Raw genomic sequence first — 17051 nt, 5'->3', positions numbered from 1 at the left:
GCGTGTTTAGACATGTGCATGTATACAGAGATGTTGATAGAACTAGAAAGCTATATGTTATATGAGTATATAGAAATATGTAATACGCGCATATGTACACACACATATATGTCCGTGTATCTATACATGTAAGGAGTTCCTATGAGTGCATACATGCACACACTTAAGCTTGCATATGAATCTCCCATATTAATCTGTAAGCTCCCTGAGGGCAGGGATTTCTTGCCTCTTTTGGCAAAGCTAGGTACAAAGCAGACCCTTTATCAATGTTTGTTGAGACTGGACCCCAGTTTTACGCCAGGCACTGGATTCCGAGTCAGAGGACCTGGGTTCAAAAGTTGCCCTCTCTACTTATTACCTCCAGGAGGCCGAATCCTAGAAGGGGGTGGGGCGAGGAAAGATTCCACCCTCTCTCCTTTAACTTGAAAGGCCCGCTTAAGCCCTGCCTCCGTTCCGTTACACATAAAAGAGGTTTAAAAAATTCGATTGTGAGGCGCGAAGGGGTCTGGAAAGCGCTTTGCAAACCTTAAAGCGCGATTTACGCGTTCTTATTGTTAGTCATTATTAGATTGAGGATATCCCCCACCTCACCCTTCCGGGAAGAGACGATGGCTCAGGTAAGCTGGCCTAAGTCAGGCCCGGCCTCCAGAACCACGCCGTGGTCCCGGGCCCCCGCCACCTACTCGGCCCCAGCCCGCAGGTGTCATACCCGCTCCCAGCCGCAAGGCCGGCTCCATGGCGGCTCAGTCATCGGCGGCGCGACGCCCGCGGAAGGGCGGGGCTCTAGGTTGGCGCGCTAGATGACGTCACGACCCCGGCGCTTTCTAATACACAGCCTGTCTCAAGGAAGGGCGGAGAAAAAAGGACAGACAGCTCGCGCTCTGTACAGAAAGCCACAGCGGACAAAAATACTCTAAATGCACTCTGTCCTGCCCGTGAGCGCCTCCTTTCGGTCTGGTCTTAGTCCAAGGGAATAAGAAGCGGAGTTCTCCAGCAGAGGGCGATGAAAGAATGCTTACATAGACGCTTAGGAAAGTATATAGATAGGTATAGATGGAGAAAAGGAGGGAGGGAGGGAGATATAGATTAATATATAGGTACACACCTAGACACATAGATCCAAAGATTCGTAGACACGTGGACAATCGGGTAGATAGATAATAAATGGAATTATGGGAGATGACGATAAAATAGAGGATAGACGGCTAAGATAAGTGAATCGATGGTCGATCCATAAGATAGATCAATAAACTGATTGATAGATAATAGCATTGAAAGCCACGGAGATACGATGAATGGATAAGAGACATGGTAGAGATTCAATAGATACGATTAAGATTAAATGGTTGAGATGGAAGGCTAGAGAGATGACAGAGCGGGTGAATGGATCGATAGGTACCTAGAGGGGCGGGTATCCTCCGTTCTTGAAGGACCAAAATGACGTGTTGGGTTCAAGGTACAAGTGAAGTTGATCAGACCGACAGGACTTGGGAGACTTTTTTCGTAAGTCAGGCACAAGAGATGTGATCATTTTATTTAAATGAGCATATCTCACATTTCCTTTGAGCTCCTGCGACTCTGCTTTGTCCATAAAGTACAACACTTTTTTTGATGTGGGCTGCCGTGCTGGAACGTCCTGTGCCTATATCTCACAAAGGATTCCAAAGTTTTTCAAGCTATATGATCAATATTAAATAGATAAGTTAGAGGTTAGAGGAATAATATAGATGTATCTACAGATAGATGGGTTAGAGATATAGCTGGTCAGATGGATACATGACATTATATAGAGAGAAGAAAATAAAGATTAAATTGATGAAAGAGAAGCTAGATGTATAAGATCAGTAGATGGATTACCTATATAGATAGATTAATAGATAATAGGACAGATATATACACATATGAATGCATAAAATAACCTCACCAAAACTAGAGACAAAATGAAAATTTGAAATCAGCCATTTAAAATATCTTATTTTTACAAATGAAGAAATACAGGCTTTAAGAGAGGAAGAAGCTTCCCAGGATCACCCAATAATTCACGATGGGGTCAAGAGCTAAACAAAAGATGGTTGACTTTAAAAACCAGATGTCTTTCCATACTGTCTGAAATACTTTCAAGATCTAAAAAATGTTTATGATGATGATCCCACTTGTGTTAAAGATTGAGGTGAGGAGGGATGGAGACACTTAAATGACACTTTGCATTACTAGTCTAAGAAAATTCTCTTCCCAGAAGTGAACAATTCTTGACTGAGAAAAGTAATAACCTATTTAGCAGCTCTTCCACATCTTTCCTGTTATATTGCCTTGTGCAAAAACTGGGAATCTTGCTTCAAGATCAAATCCAGAAATATGACCAGCATTTCCTCCTTAGCTCTGCCTCAATGACTAAAGAGGAGGCAGGAACTAAAACTGAGAGAGAGAGGAGGAGGAAGTGCTAGATACATCAGTGCTGGAAAAGAGTAGCTCTGTTCCTTGGGGTAACTGTGTGAAAAAGGGGCAGAGGTAAGTGCAGAAGGAGGAACTACTTGGAAATCTCTTTAGAAACCAGATACCATTTGTACTGATTATACTCACATTTACAATGGTCTCAGCTAAAGCAAAAGTTCTCATGAATTTGCCTTACACTGATATGCAAGAATCAAAGAAAAAGACAATTTAGACCTTATCTGATGTAAAGATTTCATTTTTACTAAGAAACTTGTAGTTCAGAGAGGTCATTCATTGCCCTGCCACAAGTTAATACATAGTAAAACAGAGATTCAAATATAGGTCCTCTAACTTCAAACTATTGTTTTTCATTTTATTACACTGTTCAGATTGGCCCATTAATTTTAGATGGATATGAATATAATTAGACTTTTTTCTTCTCTTCACTGAATGATTCAAACTGTGTGGTGAGGCTGGGAAGTCGTGGGAAGTCTTTTAACAGTACCACAAATCCCCAGAACCTGTAAGCTAGAAAGAACCTTACAAATCATCACTAATTCCCTCACTTTTAAAGGGGAGGGTATGGTTTTCTTTTCAATATGCCATACCATCCTCACTATCATGAACAGTTTGGGATTGCTCACCTGAACCTTTGCAAACATATCCTAACTGATCTTGTTGCTTCTAGTTTCTCACCCCCTTTGAATTACTGGCACTGATTCTGACTTGAATGGTTCAAATCATCCCAGGGCTATCCCTCCCACTCTGTTAGACTTTACTTTGAGCAGTCTCTCTCTCTCTCTCTCTCTCTCTCTCTCTCTCTCTCTCTCTCTCTCTCTCTCTCTCTCTCTCTCTCTCTGTCTCTGTATGTGCCAGCCATAAAGAAGCTCTGCTTTTCCTGAAAGCCAACATTGTCGATTCTTAACAAGGCAAAATAAAGAGGCTTTGGAAAGATTTTTTTTTCCTGCAAGAAAGCTCAGTTTCCTAATATCAATAATGTATTAATGTTGGGTACAATATCACCCAGGGCCAAACTCATGCTGAGGCAACTGTTTGTCTTAGCAGGTAACACAGTTCTAAACAATAGCTCAAATACCATATATTCAATCTGTCATAGCTGTTCAAGCTGGAAATGAGATACCATGGAAAAGTTGCCAGTGTCAATATCAAAAAGCAGGTGGTGTTAGAAAGAAAGAGATTACTTTTAACTCTTTCAAAAAGTATTCTTAAGTGAAAATATTTCAGAATCTCTTTGTATTTAAAAGGGAATATAAAAGGACATTTTGGAGAAACTTTCACTTTGTATTTGATGAATCAATGGAAAGAATGATAGAGAGACAGATATAGACAAATTTACTTTTATTTCTTAAAGTTTAAAACATTCTTTCAATTCTAAACCCTATATGACCTCACATTATAAAATCTTCATCAAAGCTCACATCATAAACTCACCATCTTTGCAGATTATAATTACTTTTCACAATTTTTCTAGAGTGCCTATCTGCATATTATTGAAGAAATCTGGGACAATGAGAGGTGAGGTGTGATGGTCATAAAAATCATTAAGTTTTCATTGGGAATATTTATTTTATGGATACAGATAGAAAAAGAGAGCAGTCAGTCACACTTCCCCCCCCCCCCCAAGTTTTTATTAAGTCCTTACTGGATGCCTGGTACTGCCAAGCATTGGAGATAAAAAAAAAAAAAGGCAAAATCATGTAAACTTAAAAAACAGATTTTTGAGTAGAAAAGAGGAATCTCATCTTCAGTACTTGTTTTGTTTCAATTGTTTTGTTTTAAGGATTAGCTCATAGATACTTTAAGTTTTACTCTAAGCTTCTAAATTTTATCATGGTAACAATCTTCATATATATTAGTGAAAAGAACAATGGATTGAGAGTTAAAAGTTTTAGGTTGGAGACCCAATTTTCTGCCTTGTGACCTTGCAGAAGTCCCTCAATTTCTCCCAGTCTCAGTTACTTCATTTATAAAATGGGGATGATACTGCCTGCCTTGAAAAGTTGTTATGAGCTAATAAGATTCTATTTGTTAAAGCACTTTATAAATTAAAGTTTTATGAACATGTTATTAAAAATAATTATTCATGGTGATCCAAGTAAGCTTTTCTTTAGCACTTGACTTTTTGTATGTGAAAATCTTTTTCAAGAAAAGCAAAGCTCAAAGAAGTGTCACTAATTATGTGGCCGTAAGTAATTTCTCTATCTGGATCTTAATGTTTTGTTTTTTGTTTTTCCTAATATGAGAAGACTGGATTAAAGGATTTCTAAAATCCTTCCCCTCTTCTGTACTTCTGAAATTGCATTCTTTATGTGCTTGTAATCTAATCATTAAATAGTAGTTACACACCGATTTCCATTGTGGGGAACTCCTCCCCTATTGGAGGGGAAGTTATTGGGTATCACTGTAGGTGCTTCTTTACTAAATGACCTGAAGTTCATGTGTGTTCCTTGCTAAGGATCCAATTAACATTCTCTTTGGTTGCTTGAAGAATCGGATACATAATTCTCATGCTCTCCAAAACTGTTCAATTAGGATTCTGGTTCAGGTTGCAGAACACTAGTTGGGAGAAGGCTCTCTTACCTCCAGACGCCAAAGATGGGCTCTTCTGAATCAGAAAAACAAACACTCTTTTCAGCTCAGTTTCCCTCCATCCTCCTTCCCAAACTCAGGGAATTGTAGCGTGGCAGTGAAGGGGGCGGGAAGTAGTGAGGGAAGAGGGGGAGTGGAGTGGAGGTCTAATGTATCTTTCTGACCGTTGTCACCCAAGAAGTTACTACCTCGAGGCCAGGAAAGTTAGTACCTCGAGGCTAGGAGGAGTAAATTTAAGCCCTGAGGTTAATTACAGGATTTCAAGCAGTGAAATTTAAAAGATGGCCTTTTATGAGCTTTGAGTCTCTATATATTTCAAACGGCATTCCTGCTTTCTAATTATAAAGCATGCACACCTATGATGTATGACTTAAGTGTTTGTGTCTGTACGCATAGTTGCAATCCTTTATATAATATCTTCAATTTTAACAATTTAAAGAATCTCTAATTTCCAGGAAGTTAAACATATTCGTAGAATGTACAGGAGAAGTTTAAATATTACTTTTCTTCTCCCCTGAATCTTACTAACTTTGGTTTAACCACCCAGCCTGGACCGAAAGAAATCTATTACTTTCAAAACCAATTATTGTGTACTCGGACACAGTAAATTAACTCCCTTTTGATCGAATAAACACTATGTTTATTTTTCCAATTTGGAGAGAAAAGGGGGAGAGCGGTGGGCTGCTGCAACTGAAAAGAACCCCAAAACCAATAGAGGGACTTCCAGTTTATCACTAATGTTCAGATGACCTCCTCAGGAGGAAGTAGAGCAATGCGGGTATTTTCTAAAAGATCCCCCATCCCCTTTTTCCCCCTTCATAAACAGAGGCAAGACTATTTGCAGAAGGTGCAGTGAGTAGAATCGTCCCAGAAATGCCGAGCAACTTCGCAGAGTCAACAGTAAGTTTGAAGTTTCAGCCTCAGCGCATGCAAAAGCGACTTTTGTAGGGAATCGGAAGACAAACGTTGAGTGTTTCCTACACCTGATAACAATCCACAGTTTTATAGAGATTTATCATTTACACTTCGCTTTCCTCACAACTTCGCTCGGAGGCGGTAGTTACAAGTGTAACTAAGCCCTATTAGAGTAGGTTCAGTAGTTAAGATTCTTTTGCGAATGTATCGCAACCGAGCTCGGTCACGATTCTTGCGACTACAAGACTACTTTTTTTCACTATCACATTAAAACAATTGGATGTTTAAACTTAAATGTAGGATTCAATGAAAAGGTTGAGAGATAAAAAACTCCGCCCTCCCTTCCTCCCCTCCTCCGCGGTAATTCCTCTTCGGGCCGACTTGTCTCACAAGCCGAAGATCCACGTTTTGCGATTCAAATCCCTGTCAGAACCTCTTCTGCTTAGATAAATAAAAACTGTATAATAAACGCAAAAATCTCTTCATCCATTTCTCCCGCAAATCGATTCCGTGCAAAAAAGAGCAGAGCTGAGAGGACAATGGATAGGATTCCCTCAGCCCTCGGGACATCCAATGCGCCTCGACAGTGTACCCCCTTCAAGGCTTGGGTCCCCGACGTCAGCTCCAACAGGAGAAAATTGACAAGGGGATCTCGGTTTAGCTCCGCTGCAAAGGTTTTTTTCCGAGAACCCGTTGGCTCAAAGCCCAGTCCCCGAAGTAGCTACCAATTAAAGACTTTAGATATGCTTGGAGTCAAACACCCAGAATCCCTCCCCTGTCCCTTTCCTGTGATTCTTAGAGTTGTCTTGGTTCCACAAACATTTGCAACGATACAATGTGATTTTCCTTTAGAGAAAAAAAAAAGGACGAAGAAAGATTGATCCATTTTACACGATCACTGAGCTCAAAAGAAGGTCTGACAGATAGAGAGGTCTTTCTTGCAGGCTCGAAGGGTGTTGTGCATTACCAGTTAAATCCATAAGGTGCCAGCACCTTCATTTTGACCGAAGAAACCTTTAGTATTCTCCACCCCTTCTCTCCCCCACCTCCCCAACTGCAGCATAACTCAGGTTACCCTCCGGGGGGCGCCAATACCCAGACATTCAGCCACTGAAGCAATTTCAGGTGAACAGCTACCAGGCTTAGAGACGGAGAGACAGTGTCCGAGAACCAGAAAGAAATGTTGCTAATGTTTGAAAGTCATTTGTTATTTCAGATACGGATGATTCTTTCAGGGTCGGATTCCCCTTTTAGTACATGCAGGAAACTTTCAAAGAAAGGGGTGGAAAAAGTGGCTTTTGAAAGCATTTCGTGGGCGAGATGTAGTGAAAAGAAGAGACACGGCCTCCGAGCCAGGAGACATAGTTTTCAGAACCAACTCTACGGCTAAGGAGCTGTGTGACCTTAGGGAGGTCATTCACCTTTGCAGAGGAGGCAGATGTTTGTTTCCTGTTTGTTTGTTGGATTTTTAGTTAAAAATAAGAAAATGGACTAAGTAACTCCAATATCTCTAACAGTCCTGAAATTCTCTAACTTGCCATGCAGGTTAAATAAAAAGGTCGAAAGCATAGCTTTTGTGAGCTCCAGGTGTGGGGAAGGTGTTGTTTTAATAACCTGAACAAACATCTTTCTGGGAGTCCTACTGAGACTTGGAGAGAACTAATTCCAGGGGAAAAGGACTATGTCTCTCTCACCTTTTCGGTCTTTTGGTTGTTGGGATCCCCCTCCCCCACCCCAACTCCTATGGCAACTAGGCCTTCTACTTTTAAGATTATATTAGTTTAAAACTAGATAAACTTACAAATGCAAACTTGCCATGTACTTTCCATCCACAGCCGTTACATTTTTTTTTTTTTTAACATGTGCTGGGGATAGGAGGTATGATGTGATAAAGCTATTTGTTAGAAAACACCTCGTAAAATCAGAGAAAATAATATTCCAGGAAGTCTCCAAACCAGGAGTGTTTATCGATCAATATTTTTGCGTTTCCAGAGAAAATTCCCGAAAAATTCAGGGTGCCTGTCACGGACTTCACGAGAAAGGCACTATTATTTGTTAGAATTGGCTTTTTATTGAGAATCGACTTTAAAATTCCATCACCAAATGTGGTGATGTTGACTATGGGAGGGGGAATGTTGGTGGGGAGGGGGATCTCTCTTATCCTCTTTGCTTATGAACTGGGAGCTCAGTAACTCTAAAGAAATTTTAATTTCCTTCAGTTTTTTTAAAGAGTGTCAAGTCAAATAAAGTATTCATACTTTTCATTAAAAAAAAATCTGAAGGATGTTAATCAACATCTCAAGAACTCACTGTAAATTTGCTCCCCATTATTTTGCTTTTATCAGTAGGAACATTTCCTAAAAATGAAAACAAAATTCCTCCTCATCTTTCTTTATAGAGCCCTCTATTCTAAAAGGAAGAAAGAAATTAACATCTCCCAATATCTGTTACCCACCTTTTTGAATCTTGGGAATGAAAGGTCGGTGCTATTAATATCTTTTGGGGTGGAAAATGCAATTGAAGAAGAGCTGACAGTACAAACTTCAGCAATAAGTAGGAGCGCTTTATCTGCACACATCCCTAAGTAGATAACCTTCCTCAATAAGAGTCTGACATTTCGCCCTTTCAGCCATAGAATCCTAGGAGAAAGGAGGAAAGAAGCTCACATTAACAAAGGTGTGATGGGACTAATGCTAATAAAATAAACACACGCGTAAACAAATTGCCAAAGGGTGATGGGGAGGGGGGTCGAGGAAAGGAGGCAGCTGGATATTTATTTTTATGTTAAGATAAAGAACAAAATATAACCCAATTATCTCTATTTAAAATAGAGGAGTGTAAAGAATTTATAACCCTGCTATTTTCATCAATTCAACTTTGAATTCCACCCTCCATTCATTCTCAATATTCGGATCCCAAAGAGATTTCGGAAGGAAAGAAGGTTCGGGACTTTCTCCTGAAAAACATTTGTTTGCTTTAGAGATCAGTTGTTTGCACAACCAGCCTGGCTTAGTTCTTAGCAGTCCTGCAAAACTTCCAATTTGCACTCCGCTCAGTTGCTTCGCTAATTAACCCGATCTTAATTGTCTCTAATGGAACCATTACAGAAACAAGGAAGTCGGATTTCTTTCTACTGAGGAAAAGTTATCCAGATCTCAGCTCCCAGCCTCGTTCTCCAGGGTTTGCACCAGACAGAAGCTGTGGACAATTTGGTTGTAAAATTAACATCTATAGAAAACGCAGAAGTTATTTGTCAAAAGTTGTTTTGTTTCTTTATAAAAGGTTGAAAAATTTTAAACCGACCCTGACAGGCTTTGTGTGCATAGGAGAGAAGTAAAAAATAGAGGCAATGGTATAGATAGATACATATTGAATACTCTTCTGAACTCCTGAAAAAAAATTTTTTTCGCCTTTGGAGAAAGAGAAATAGCTTGAAATATTCAAATGATTTCTCAATATTGATCGAATTTTCCGGATTATTACTACATTTTCCATTTCATTTATGCGTAGACACGGCATTATACACTTCATATGGAGAAAAGTAAAATCCAATAAGATCTTAATTAAAAAAAAAAAAAACCCTCCCACAGTTAATTCTTGTCGGGCATTTTTGGAAGCCGGACAAATGACTGCGGATGATTAATTATCATTTAATTAACATCGTGAGACCAAAACTGGGAGGCCCTTTGGATATTTGCACAGAATGAGAGAAATGTGAACTTTAGTTGAAACCGGAGTTAGGAGAGCGAATTCTTCTTAGGATTATTCACTAATAAACTGATTCTCTATATCTGTGCTCTAGGTCAGTTCTTAAATTAATAATCAAATAAATCCAAGAATTATGAGAATTTTTTTTATTGGTAGTTTTTTAATTGTTATTTTGAACATGTTTTAGGGAGAACAGTAGTTTGGTAAAAGATGACTTTAAAATATTTTAGTCTTGATTCTTTAGGTATCTAGTAACAGCCAAAAAATAAGAGAATAAAAATAAAAATTTAAATATAAAAACGGCAATAATAATGTAAAACCTTTTCGCATTAAGATGCGAAGCTACAGATCCCAGTTCAGTGTGGAAGAGTCGGGTCTTAGCGCCGTCGTGTTCTTAGCGCTCCTGGACTTGATTGGTTACAACTCCCCGAGGCTGATTTGTGATTGGTCTAAAGTTGAGAAGAGGGGGTGTGGCCAAAGGAAAGTAAAAACTCGCTTTCAGCAAGAAGAGTTTTGAAAACTTTCCCAAACCCTAAAAAGGGAGTTTGACTTTTTCGGACTTGCTGGCTCCTCGCGGACAGACGCACTGGACACAGACGGACAGACGGTCTCCGTTCGCGAACTGCCTTGATTTCTCGAGAACCGGGGTTTTTTTTCGGCGAGGGTTTTAAAATTCTTCTCCCATTCCTCACCCCATCCCCCCTCGTCCTGCCTTTTGGCTTTTTTTTTTTTTTTTTTTTTCCCTTCTCTCCTCCCCTTCTTCCTCCAAGCAAGCGGGCTCCAGGCTGAGACCCTCCCGGCAAGTCGTCCCAGACCTCTCGATTTCTGTGAACCAAAAGCAGATCTAAATCTATTTCGATTTAGCCGGCGCTCCTCTTTGGGTCACTCCAAAGGATGCTGATTCCTCGCTGCTGGGGCCGCTGAAAGAGCTCCGCTTGGATTTTGGCGGCGTGTGCCCGAGGCTCGCTCACCCCCACTCCCTCCGGTGATCTCCGTAGACCATCTCAGCTGCTCTCGCACCGACGCTTTGGGCTCCCCCGCCTCCTCTGGGGCTCTCTCGCCCCCTCCCTCGCCCCTTTCCCCCCTACCCCTGCCCGCAGTCTCTGTGCCGCCCGCGGAGGAGCCGTCTTCCAGGATGCAGGCTCGCTACTCGGTGTCAGCGGATCCCAATGCCTTGGGAGTAGTGCCGTACTTGAGCGAGCAGAATTACTATAGGGCGGCGGGTACCTACGGCAGCATGGCTAGTCCCATGAGCGTCTATTCGGGCCACCCAGACCAGTACGGGGCGGGCATGGGCCGCTCCTACGGGCCTTACCACCACCACCAGCCCACGGCGCCCAAGGACTTGGTGAAACCGCCCTATAGCTACATCGCGCTCATTACCATGGCCATCCAGAACGCTCCTGAGAAGAAGATCACCCTGAATGGCATCTATCAGTTCATTATGGACCGCTTCCCTTTCTACCGGGAGAACAAACAGGGTTGGCAGAACAGCATCCGGCACAACCTCTCGCTCAACGAATGCTTCGTCAAGGTGCCCCGGGACGACAAGAAGCCGGGCAAGGGCAGCTACTGGACTCTGGACCCGGATTCCTACAACATGTTCGAGAACGGCAGCTTCTTACGGCGGCGGCGGCGCTTCAAAAAGAAGGATGTGCCCAAAGAGAAGGAGGAGCGGGGGCACCTCAAGGAACCGCCCCCCCAAGCGCCCAAAGGCGCCGCTGCCCATGCCGGAGCCCCTCTCTCCAGCTCCGACACCCCAAAGGAAGTTGAAAAGAAAGTGGTCATCAAAAGCGAGGCCTCGTCACCAGACCTGCCAGTCATTACCAAGGTGGAGACGCTGAGCCCGGAGAGCGGCAGCGCACTTCGGGACAGCCCCCGCAGCGTGGCCTCCACGCCGTCCGGCTCCACGGAGGGCTCGCTGCCTGACCATCACCCGTCGGGCAACGGTCTGTCGGGCTTCAGCGTAGAAAACATCATGACTCTGAGAACTTCGCCCCCGGGCGGGGACCTGAGCCCGGTGTCCGGCAGGACGGGACTGGTGGTGTCCTCGTTAGCGCTGCCCTATGGTCAGGCGCCCCCGGCAGCCTACAGCCAGTCCTGTCCCCAGGGCGTGGACACAGGCGGGAGCTACCAGTGCAGCATGCGGGCCATGAGCCTCTACACCGGAGGGGAGAGGCCGTCGCCCATGTGCGGCCCCGCAGTCCTAGAGGAGGCCATGTCTGATCACCCCAACGGCACCACATCGCCCCTAAGCACACTCGGCCTCGCGGCTAGCCAGGAGGGCGCGCTAGCCGGCTCCGGCCACCACCACCCCCAACACCACCCTCACCATGGGCACCCGCAGCCGCCGCCGCCACCGCCGCCTCCACCCCCACAGCAACCCCCGCCCCAGAGCGGCGGGGCCGCGGGCCAGGCGGCCTCTTGGTATCTGAACCACAGCGGGGAACTGAACCACCTCCCCGGTCACACTTTTGCAGCCCAGCAGCAGACTTTCCCCAACGTCCGGGAGATGTTCAACTCCCATCGGCTGGGAATCGAGACTTCGGCCCTCGGCGAGCATCAGGTGAGCAGCAACACGAGCTGTCAGCTCCCATATAGATCTACGCCCTCCATATATCGCCACACCAATCCCTATTCCTATGACTGCACTAAATACTGACTCCCCAAACCCTCTCCCCCTGCTCCAGCCCGCCTCTATGGCTTCCCCCACCCCAATTCCCAGCCGGTGACTTTTACAAACACTTAAGGCTGCAGAGACGAACAATATTTGGACAAACTTACCAGCGGACCCGAGAGCAGAGAGCCCTGAGACTTGTGCAGGTAACTTTAAATTGCTGTCCCAGTTTGGGGATTCCAGACCAGCCAATCCGCCTTGCCAAAGACAAACAACTAACCCAAATGAACCAATCTGTATATTTAAAAAGAAAGAAAGAAAATCTGTATATTAAAAAAAAATCAGCAGCCCCTTACCTTTGAAGCAGAATAGCTTCATTATGCTCAATTCTGGGGTCTCAGAAAGTAAGTTACGGACCAATATCATAGCGATCATTATACGACTTTCTCTATAGCCGCACATCGCTCTGTGTGCGAGGATATAGAGTATACGCGTATGTATATGCTGTGTCCTTTTACGTTCTCTTACTGTGCTGTAAAGTGTGTGGAATTCTAATCAGGCTAACTCAGAGCCATTAATATAATATTTAAAGTTGAGTTCACTGGATTTTTAAATGTCCCCCAACAATCTCTAACTGCCCAGCTGAATACAAGTGATTTATACCTTTTGTTGTTGTTGTTATTGTTGTTGTTCAATTATGCAATAGACTTTTTCCCCCCCACTTAGCGTTCTTCTTACAGAACAAGGAAATAATTTATTTTGTTGGTGGAGAAAGAAGTCAAGTATCTGGTCATTTTTATTTACAAAGTGTGATGTTTTGTATAGTAGACTCGACCCTGAGCATTCCTTTAAAAAAAAAAAAACTAATTTAAAAAAAAATGTGCTTCACTTTTGTTTGTCTGACGTGGTCTTGACTGTTGTACTTACTTTAAAATAAATCCATGTTGTTTTTCTGCTCAAAGTTTGGCCAGTGTGTTTGTGTCTTTGCATCTCCCAAAGGTTGCTCTAAAACCACACCAGCTTTTATTATTTTTAAAAATATGGGTGTATGCATATATATAACGCACATTTTCTATATAAATATTATGTGTGTGCCCATTTATCTTTATCTATTTTTACTGGTCACACAACAGACGAGGAGGAACAGCCTGAATTTTATTGGTTGGTTTCTTGATTTATTAAAAAAGGAATGAGTTTGATATTCATATAAATCTTGCTAGAAATAAATTAGATCAAAGACCAAAAAATGGACTAAAAATCAGTTTGAAGACAGCATATTAGTCAATTGCTGATTTTGCAAATGCGCAGTTGAATACAGAAATGTCATTAGATCTGGATAATTTTAACTGTTTCAGTTTATGAGAATCAGGCATAACAATGATAAATACCATGGAACCTGTCAGGTTGCTTTAATTCTCTCCTGTTCTAAATGGAATTGAGCTTACAGTTCTAGGAAACTTTTATGATAGAGACTGAAATGCACCAGAGTAGGCCTAGATGCTCTATCATTAGAATTTAAATCTTTCATTTCAGTGGCAAAATCAGTGCTGGCTCCATTTCTGAAGCCAGACATCTTATAGGAAGTATTTGATACTTTCTAATTTGTTTTTACAAATCACTTACCTTCCCTACCCTCATCCCCACCCCACAGAAACACTTCTTTTTTTTTATTAGAAAAGTAATTTTCTAGATTTTAAAATCAGAGAAGTCCATTTCCACCCTCTGGGCTTACTTTAATACTCAGAGACTATGGGTTCTCTTCATTCTCTCTCCCTTTCATCTCCTTTGTTCTATCGATCCCTCCAAATATGTGTAAAACACTTTGAAAATAGATTATTTTATATTCTGTTTCATTCTCTGGAAAAAATTTGCCCCCACTTTCCTTTACTCTAGTGAATGCCTCTGTCCCTTCTCTACTCAGAATTTTGACCTATTCCCACGAAAACAGGTGAAATCCATCTCTCCAATATTAAGGTGTTTATGAAAACACTATTTCGATGGCAAAATTATTAATATTTTAATGGATTTCCCCAAGATTGAGATAGAATTGTTTTCTGGAAGCAAATGGGGAATTATCTGAATCGGGATGGTCTTTAAATGCATACATGCCTAATAGATGCTGTAACGGCTAAAATAGCATTGGAAAATACCACTGGAACAGGGCTCCTATCCTAAATGTTATTTAAGGGAGTAGGAGAGAGATCTCATCAGTAGGTTTCAGGTGCATCGGAGTGGGATGGAGAGAAAATGTCACTGGCAATTGATGGTCCAGTTTCGGTTTGATACTCTATTTCTTCAAGTTAGTGAAACATTCAGTAAAAGGAAATAACATAACTAAGACTCTTAGTGTCGGAAATTTTATGTTTCTGGGGATGCTCAAGATTAGTCTCCTGGAAAGTTTTCCTTTGCATTAGATGCCGGGAAAACTTTCTGAGTTTAATTATCTGGAAATTCGATGGAGAGATTTAAGTGAGATGGGAGGGGGTGAAGAAAGAAGAAAGAGTGGGATGACAGAGAAAAAGACTCACAGCTACAACAAAAATATTCAAGATTCTTAAATTCTGCTGAAAATTGATTCCAAAGAGTCCTTTTCTCTCCTAAGTCCCAGTAATTCCTGCTGTCGGATTAATGTATATTGCTCTGGGTAAATGGGTGGCTCAGATAGGGCAGGGGGCATGGCAGCTGCTTAGGGTTAGCCTGTCCAAGCTGATAGCTCCCTATAGAAGGCCCAGCAGATATGTTAAAAACAGTATAGCCTGCAACATCTTGGACCCTTAAAAGACCAAGACTAGGGCTCTGGGGAAGGTGAGAAGCTGCAGGAGATCTTCTGGGGCTTCACAAACTGCATCATTCTCTCAGTCATTTTGCGACATTCCTTACAAGCAGGGCCTTCTCTCTCTACCCCCCACCCCCCAATAAGCAGTAGGTAGCGCAGACGCGAAGGCTAGAAGAATCTTCATTTCTGAGGAGCCTCAAGTCCTCTGCCCTCCCCTTTGGACCTTGGAAACATTTAAAGCTACACTGGGCCAATCTGGAGGCCCAACTCTGTTCTGGGAATGCCGGGAACCTACCAGGAACCGTAGGCCCTCTGGTTCTCAGGCCACATAGTCTAGGGTTCCACCTAGGGAATTGTCTGTCTAGAAATCCCAGATAACTGCAGCCCTCTGAATGAGAAGTGCTTTCTTCTGCTGGACAGTTCCGACAGACCCCCTCCCCTATTTTCCCCTTCCTCCCCAATTCTGCCATTTCTTTTCTCCTTAGCCATCGCACTGGACCGAAGAAGCAGGAGAGCCTTGGAAAACTAAGAAAGAAGCTTGTGATTGCAGGTGGGGTGAGGGGTAAAAGTGCAGAACTCAGTGGAAAATGACTTCTCCACACTTAGAGCAGTATTGAGACTTGAGCCATTCTCTAATCAGTCACCCTTGGGCAATATTCAAACGTAAAAGAAACTAAAAGGACTCGAAGGCAATTGAAATAATTCTACTGGCTAGGACAGTTAACCCTTAGGCTTATAAATTCTGGATCTTTGGGCCAGTTTTAAATAAAAAAAAATAGTTCCAAGACGGCTTAAAAATACGGATGGGCACAAAGTATCGGAACTAACTCGGGAGCATTGTTAAGAATGGGTCCTTTTCCAGGTCAGTATTCTGGACAATTACAGTTTTAGGAATTTGCAACTACTTCTGGATTTTTCTAACATATCCTAAAAGATAAAACGGGGTAAATTTTCCAAACTCCGGGGTCCTAGATAATACAGTGAGCTGGTAGGAGCCTTCTCTCAGGCCTAGAGGGCAATTAGTCTGCATGGAGGCTCCCTTCACCCAGACCTAATTTAGGGTGTGGAAGGGAACGTCATAGGCTTTTAACAGTTGGGTTGATGTATGCTTGAAGTGAGGCGAGGAGGGGGAGGGGAAGAGAGAAAAGGAGCGTTATAGAGAAGACACGTTTACCATTAGCTCAGTGGCTGAGCCTCTGGTTTGGCTCTTCCAGTTTGTTTTCATGGTTTCAGGGAAAGGCCTCGAGCGCTCCGCTTCTTCTGCTCAGCTTCCCAGGAGACAAAGAAAAATGATAAAAATAGGAAGAAAGAGGAGAAGTTTGGGTCATTTCCCTCCGCAGTTTATACAATCTCTTACAGGGCCTGCCCCCTGAATAGGTTCTTCTATTAGAAGGCGAGTTGCAGATCCTGAGAATTTTATTAAAAGATGGGGGAGATGGAGGATGCAGAAAAAGTAGCACCCATCTTCCCTTTGAACTGAGCTCTCTTAGCTAGTCGATTTGCTCTTTCACCTCTTTCCCCTACGAAGATTCAAAGGGATTTGGTTTCAGGAATTGGATAGATAACCTTAACCGAAGTCACAGAAATAGATATGACGCAGGACGTGAAGAAAGACTTTTCTTTCCCCTCCCTTCCCCCACCCCCCACCCCGCTTCCCTTGCGGAGGTTTGGAGCCATGAATCTAGTACAGCGCAAGTCCCGGATCATTCGTTTCTTTTGTGTGACCGATACAAACACACGCACACGCACACGCACACGCACCGAAGGATGGCCTGTTAGACGGCCTGACAGAACAGAGCAGGCGTGTGTCACTGTGAGTAATGGATTCAGGTTCGAGGAGGTTTTCTACTGGCTCGGCGCAGGCCATTCGTGTACCTGGAGCCTGTTTTGGACTTCAGACCGCCATCACCCACGCAAGAGAGCCTAACGTCCTCTCCCCTCCCAGTGGAGATGATGGCTGCTTCAGCTCCCTAGGTACTCCTTGGACAGCGA

The 17051-nt window shown here is 42.9% G+C and overlaps 2 protein-coding genes across 4 annotated transcripts in view; one reads left to right on the top strand and one right to left on the bottom strand.

Moving 5' to 3' along the window:
• MTHFSD (methenyltetrahydrofolate synthetase domain containing) overlaps nt 1–797 on the bottom strand; it is a 49169-nt gene extending 48372 nt beyond the window's left edge. For 2 of the 3 annotated variants that reach the window (XM_051974834.1, XM_051974833.1), the window contains exon 1: nt 710–797. In XM_051974834.1, the coding sequence (XP_051830794.1) occupies nt 710–737 (28 nt within the window). In that variant the 5' untranslated portion in view covers nt 738–797. Of the gene's footprint in view, nt 1–586; nt 674–709 lie in introns of those variants that run through there. The other variant, XM_051974835.1, reaches the window with a different exon arrangement.
• A 9062-nt stretch (nt 798–9859) lies between these two features.
• On the top strand, nt 9860–13244 carry FOXC2 (forkhead box C2). Its single transcript, XM_051974832.1, has one exon. It carries the CDS (start codon nt 10802–10804, stop codon nt 12326–12328), a length of 1527 nt encoding a protein of 508 aa, XP_051830792.1. The 5' UTR covers nt 9860–10801; the 3' UTR covers nt 12329–13244.
• The last annotated feature ends 3807 nt before the right edge of the window (nt 13245–17051 follow it).

The sequence above is a fragment of the Antechinus flavipes genome, chromosome 2 (genome assembly GCF_016432865.1).
Source record: "Antechinus flavipes isolate AdamAnt ecotype Samford, QLD, Australia chromosome 2, AdamAnt_v2, whole genome shotgun sequence".
NCBI lineage: Eukaryota > Metazoa > Chordata > Mammalia > Dasyuromorphia > Dasyuridae > Antechinus > Antechinus flavipes.
This window is presented reverse-complemented; position numbering and strand designations above follow the sequence as displayed.

Bases quoted from the DNA above. Each gene is read 5' to 3' on its own strand.
- FOXC2 (XM_051974832.1), top strand. From the start codon at position 10,802: ATGCAGGCTCGCTACTCGGTGTCAGCGGATCCCAATGCCTTGGGAGTA.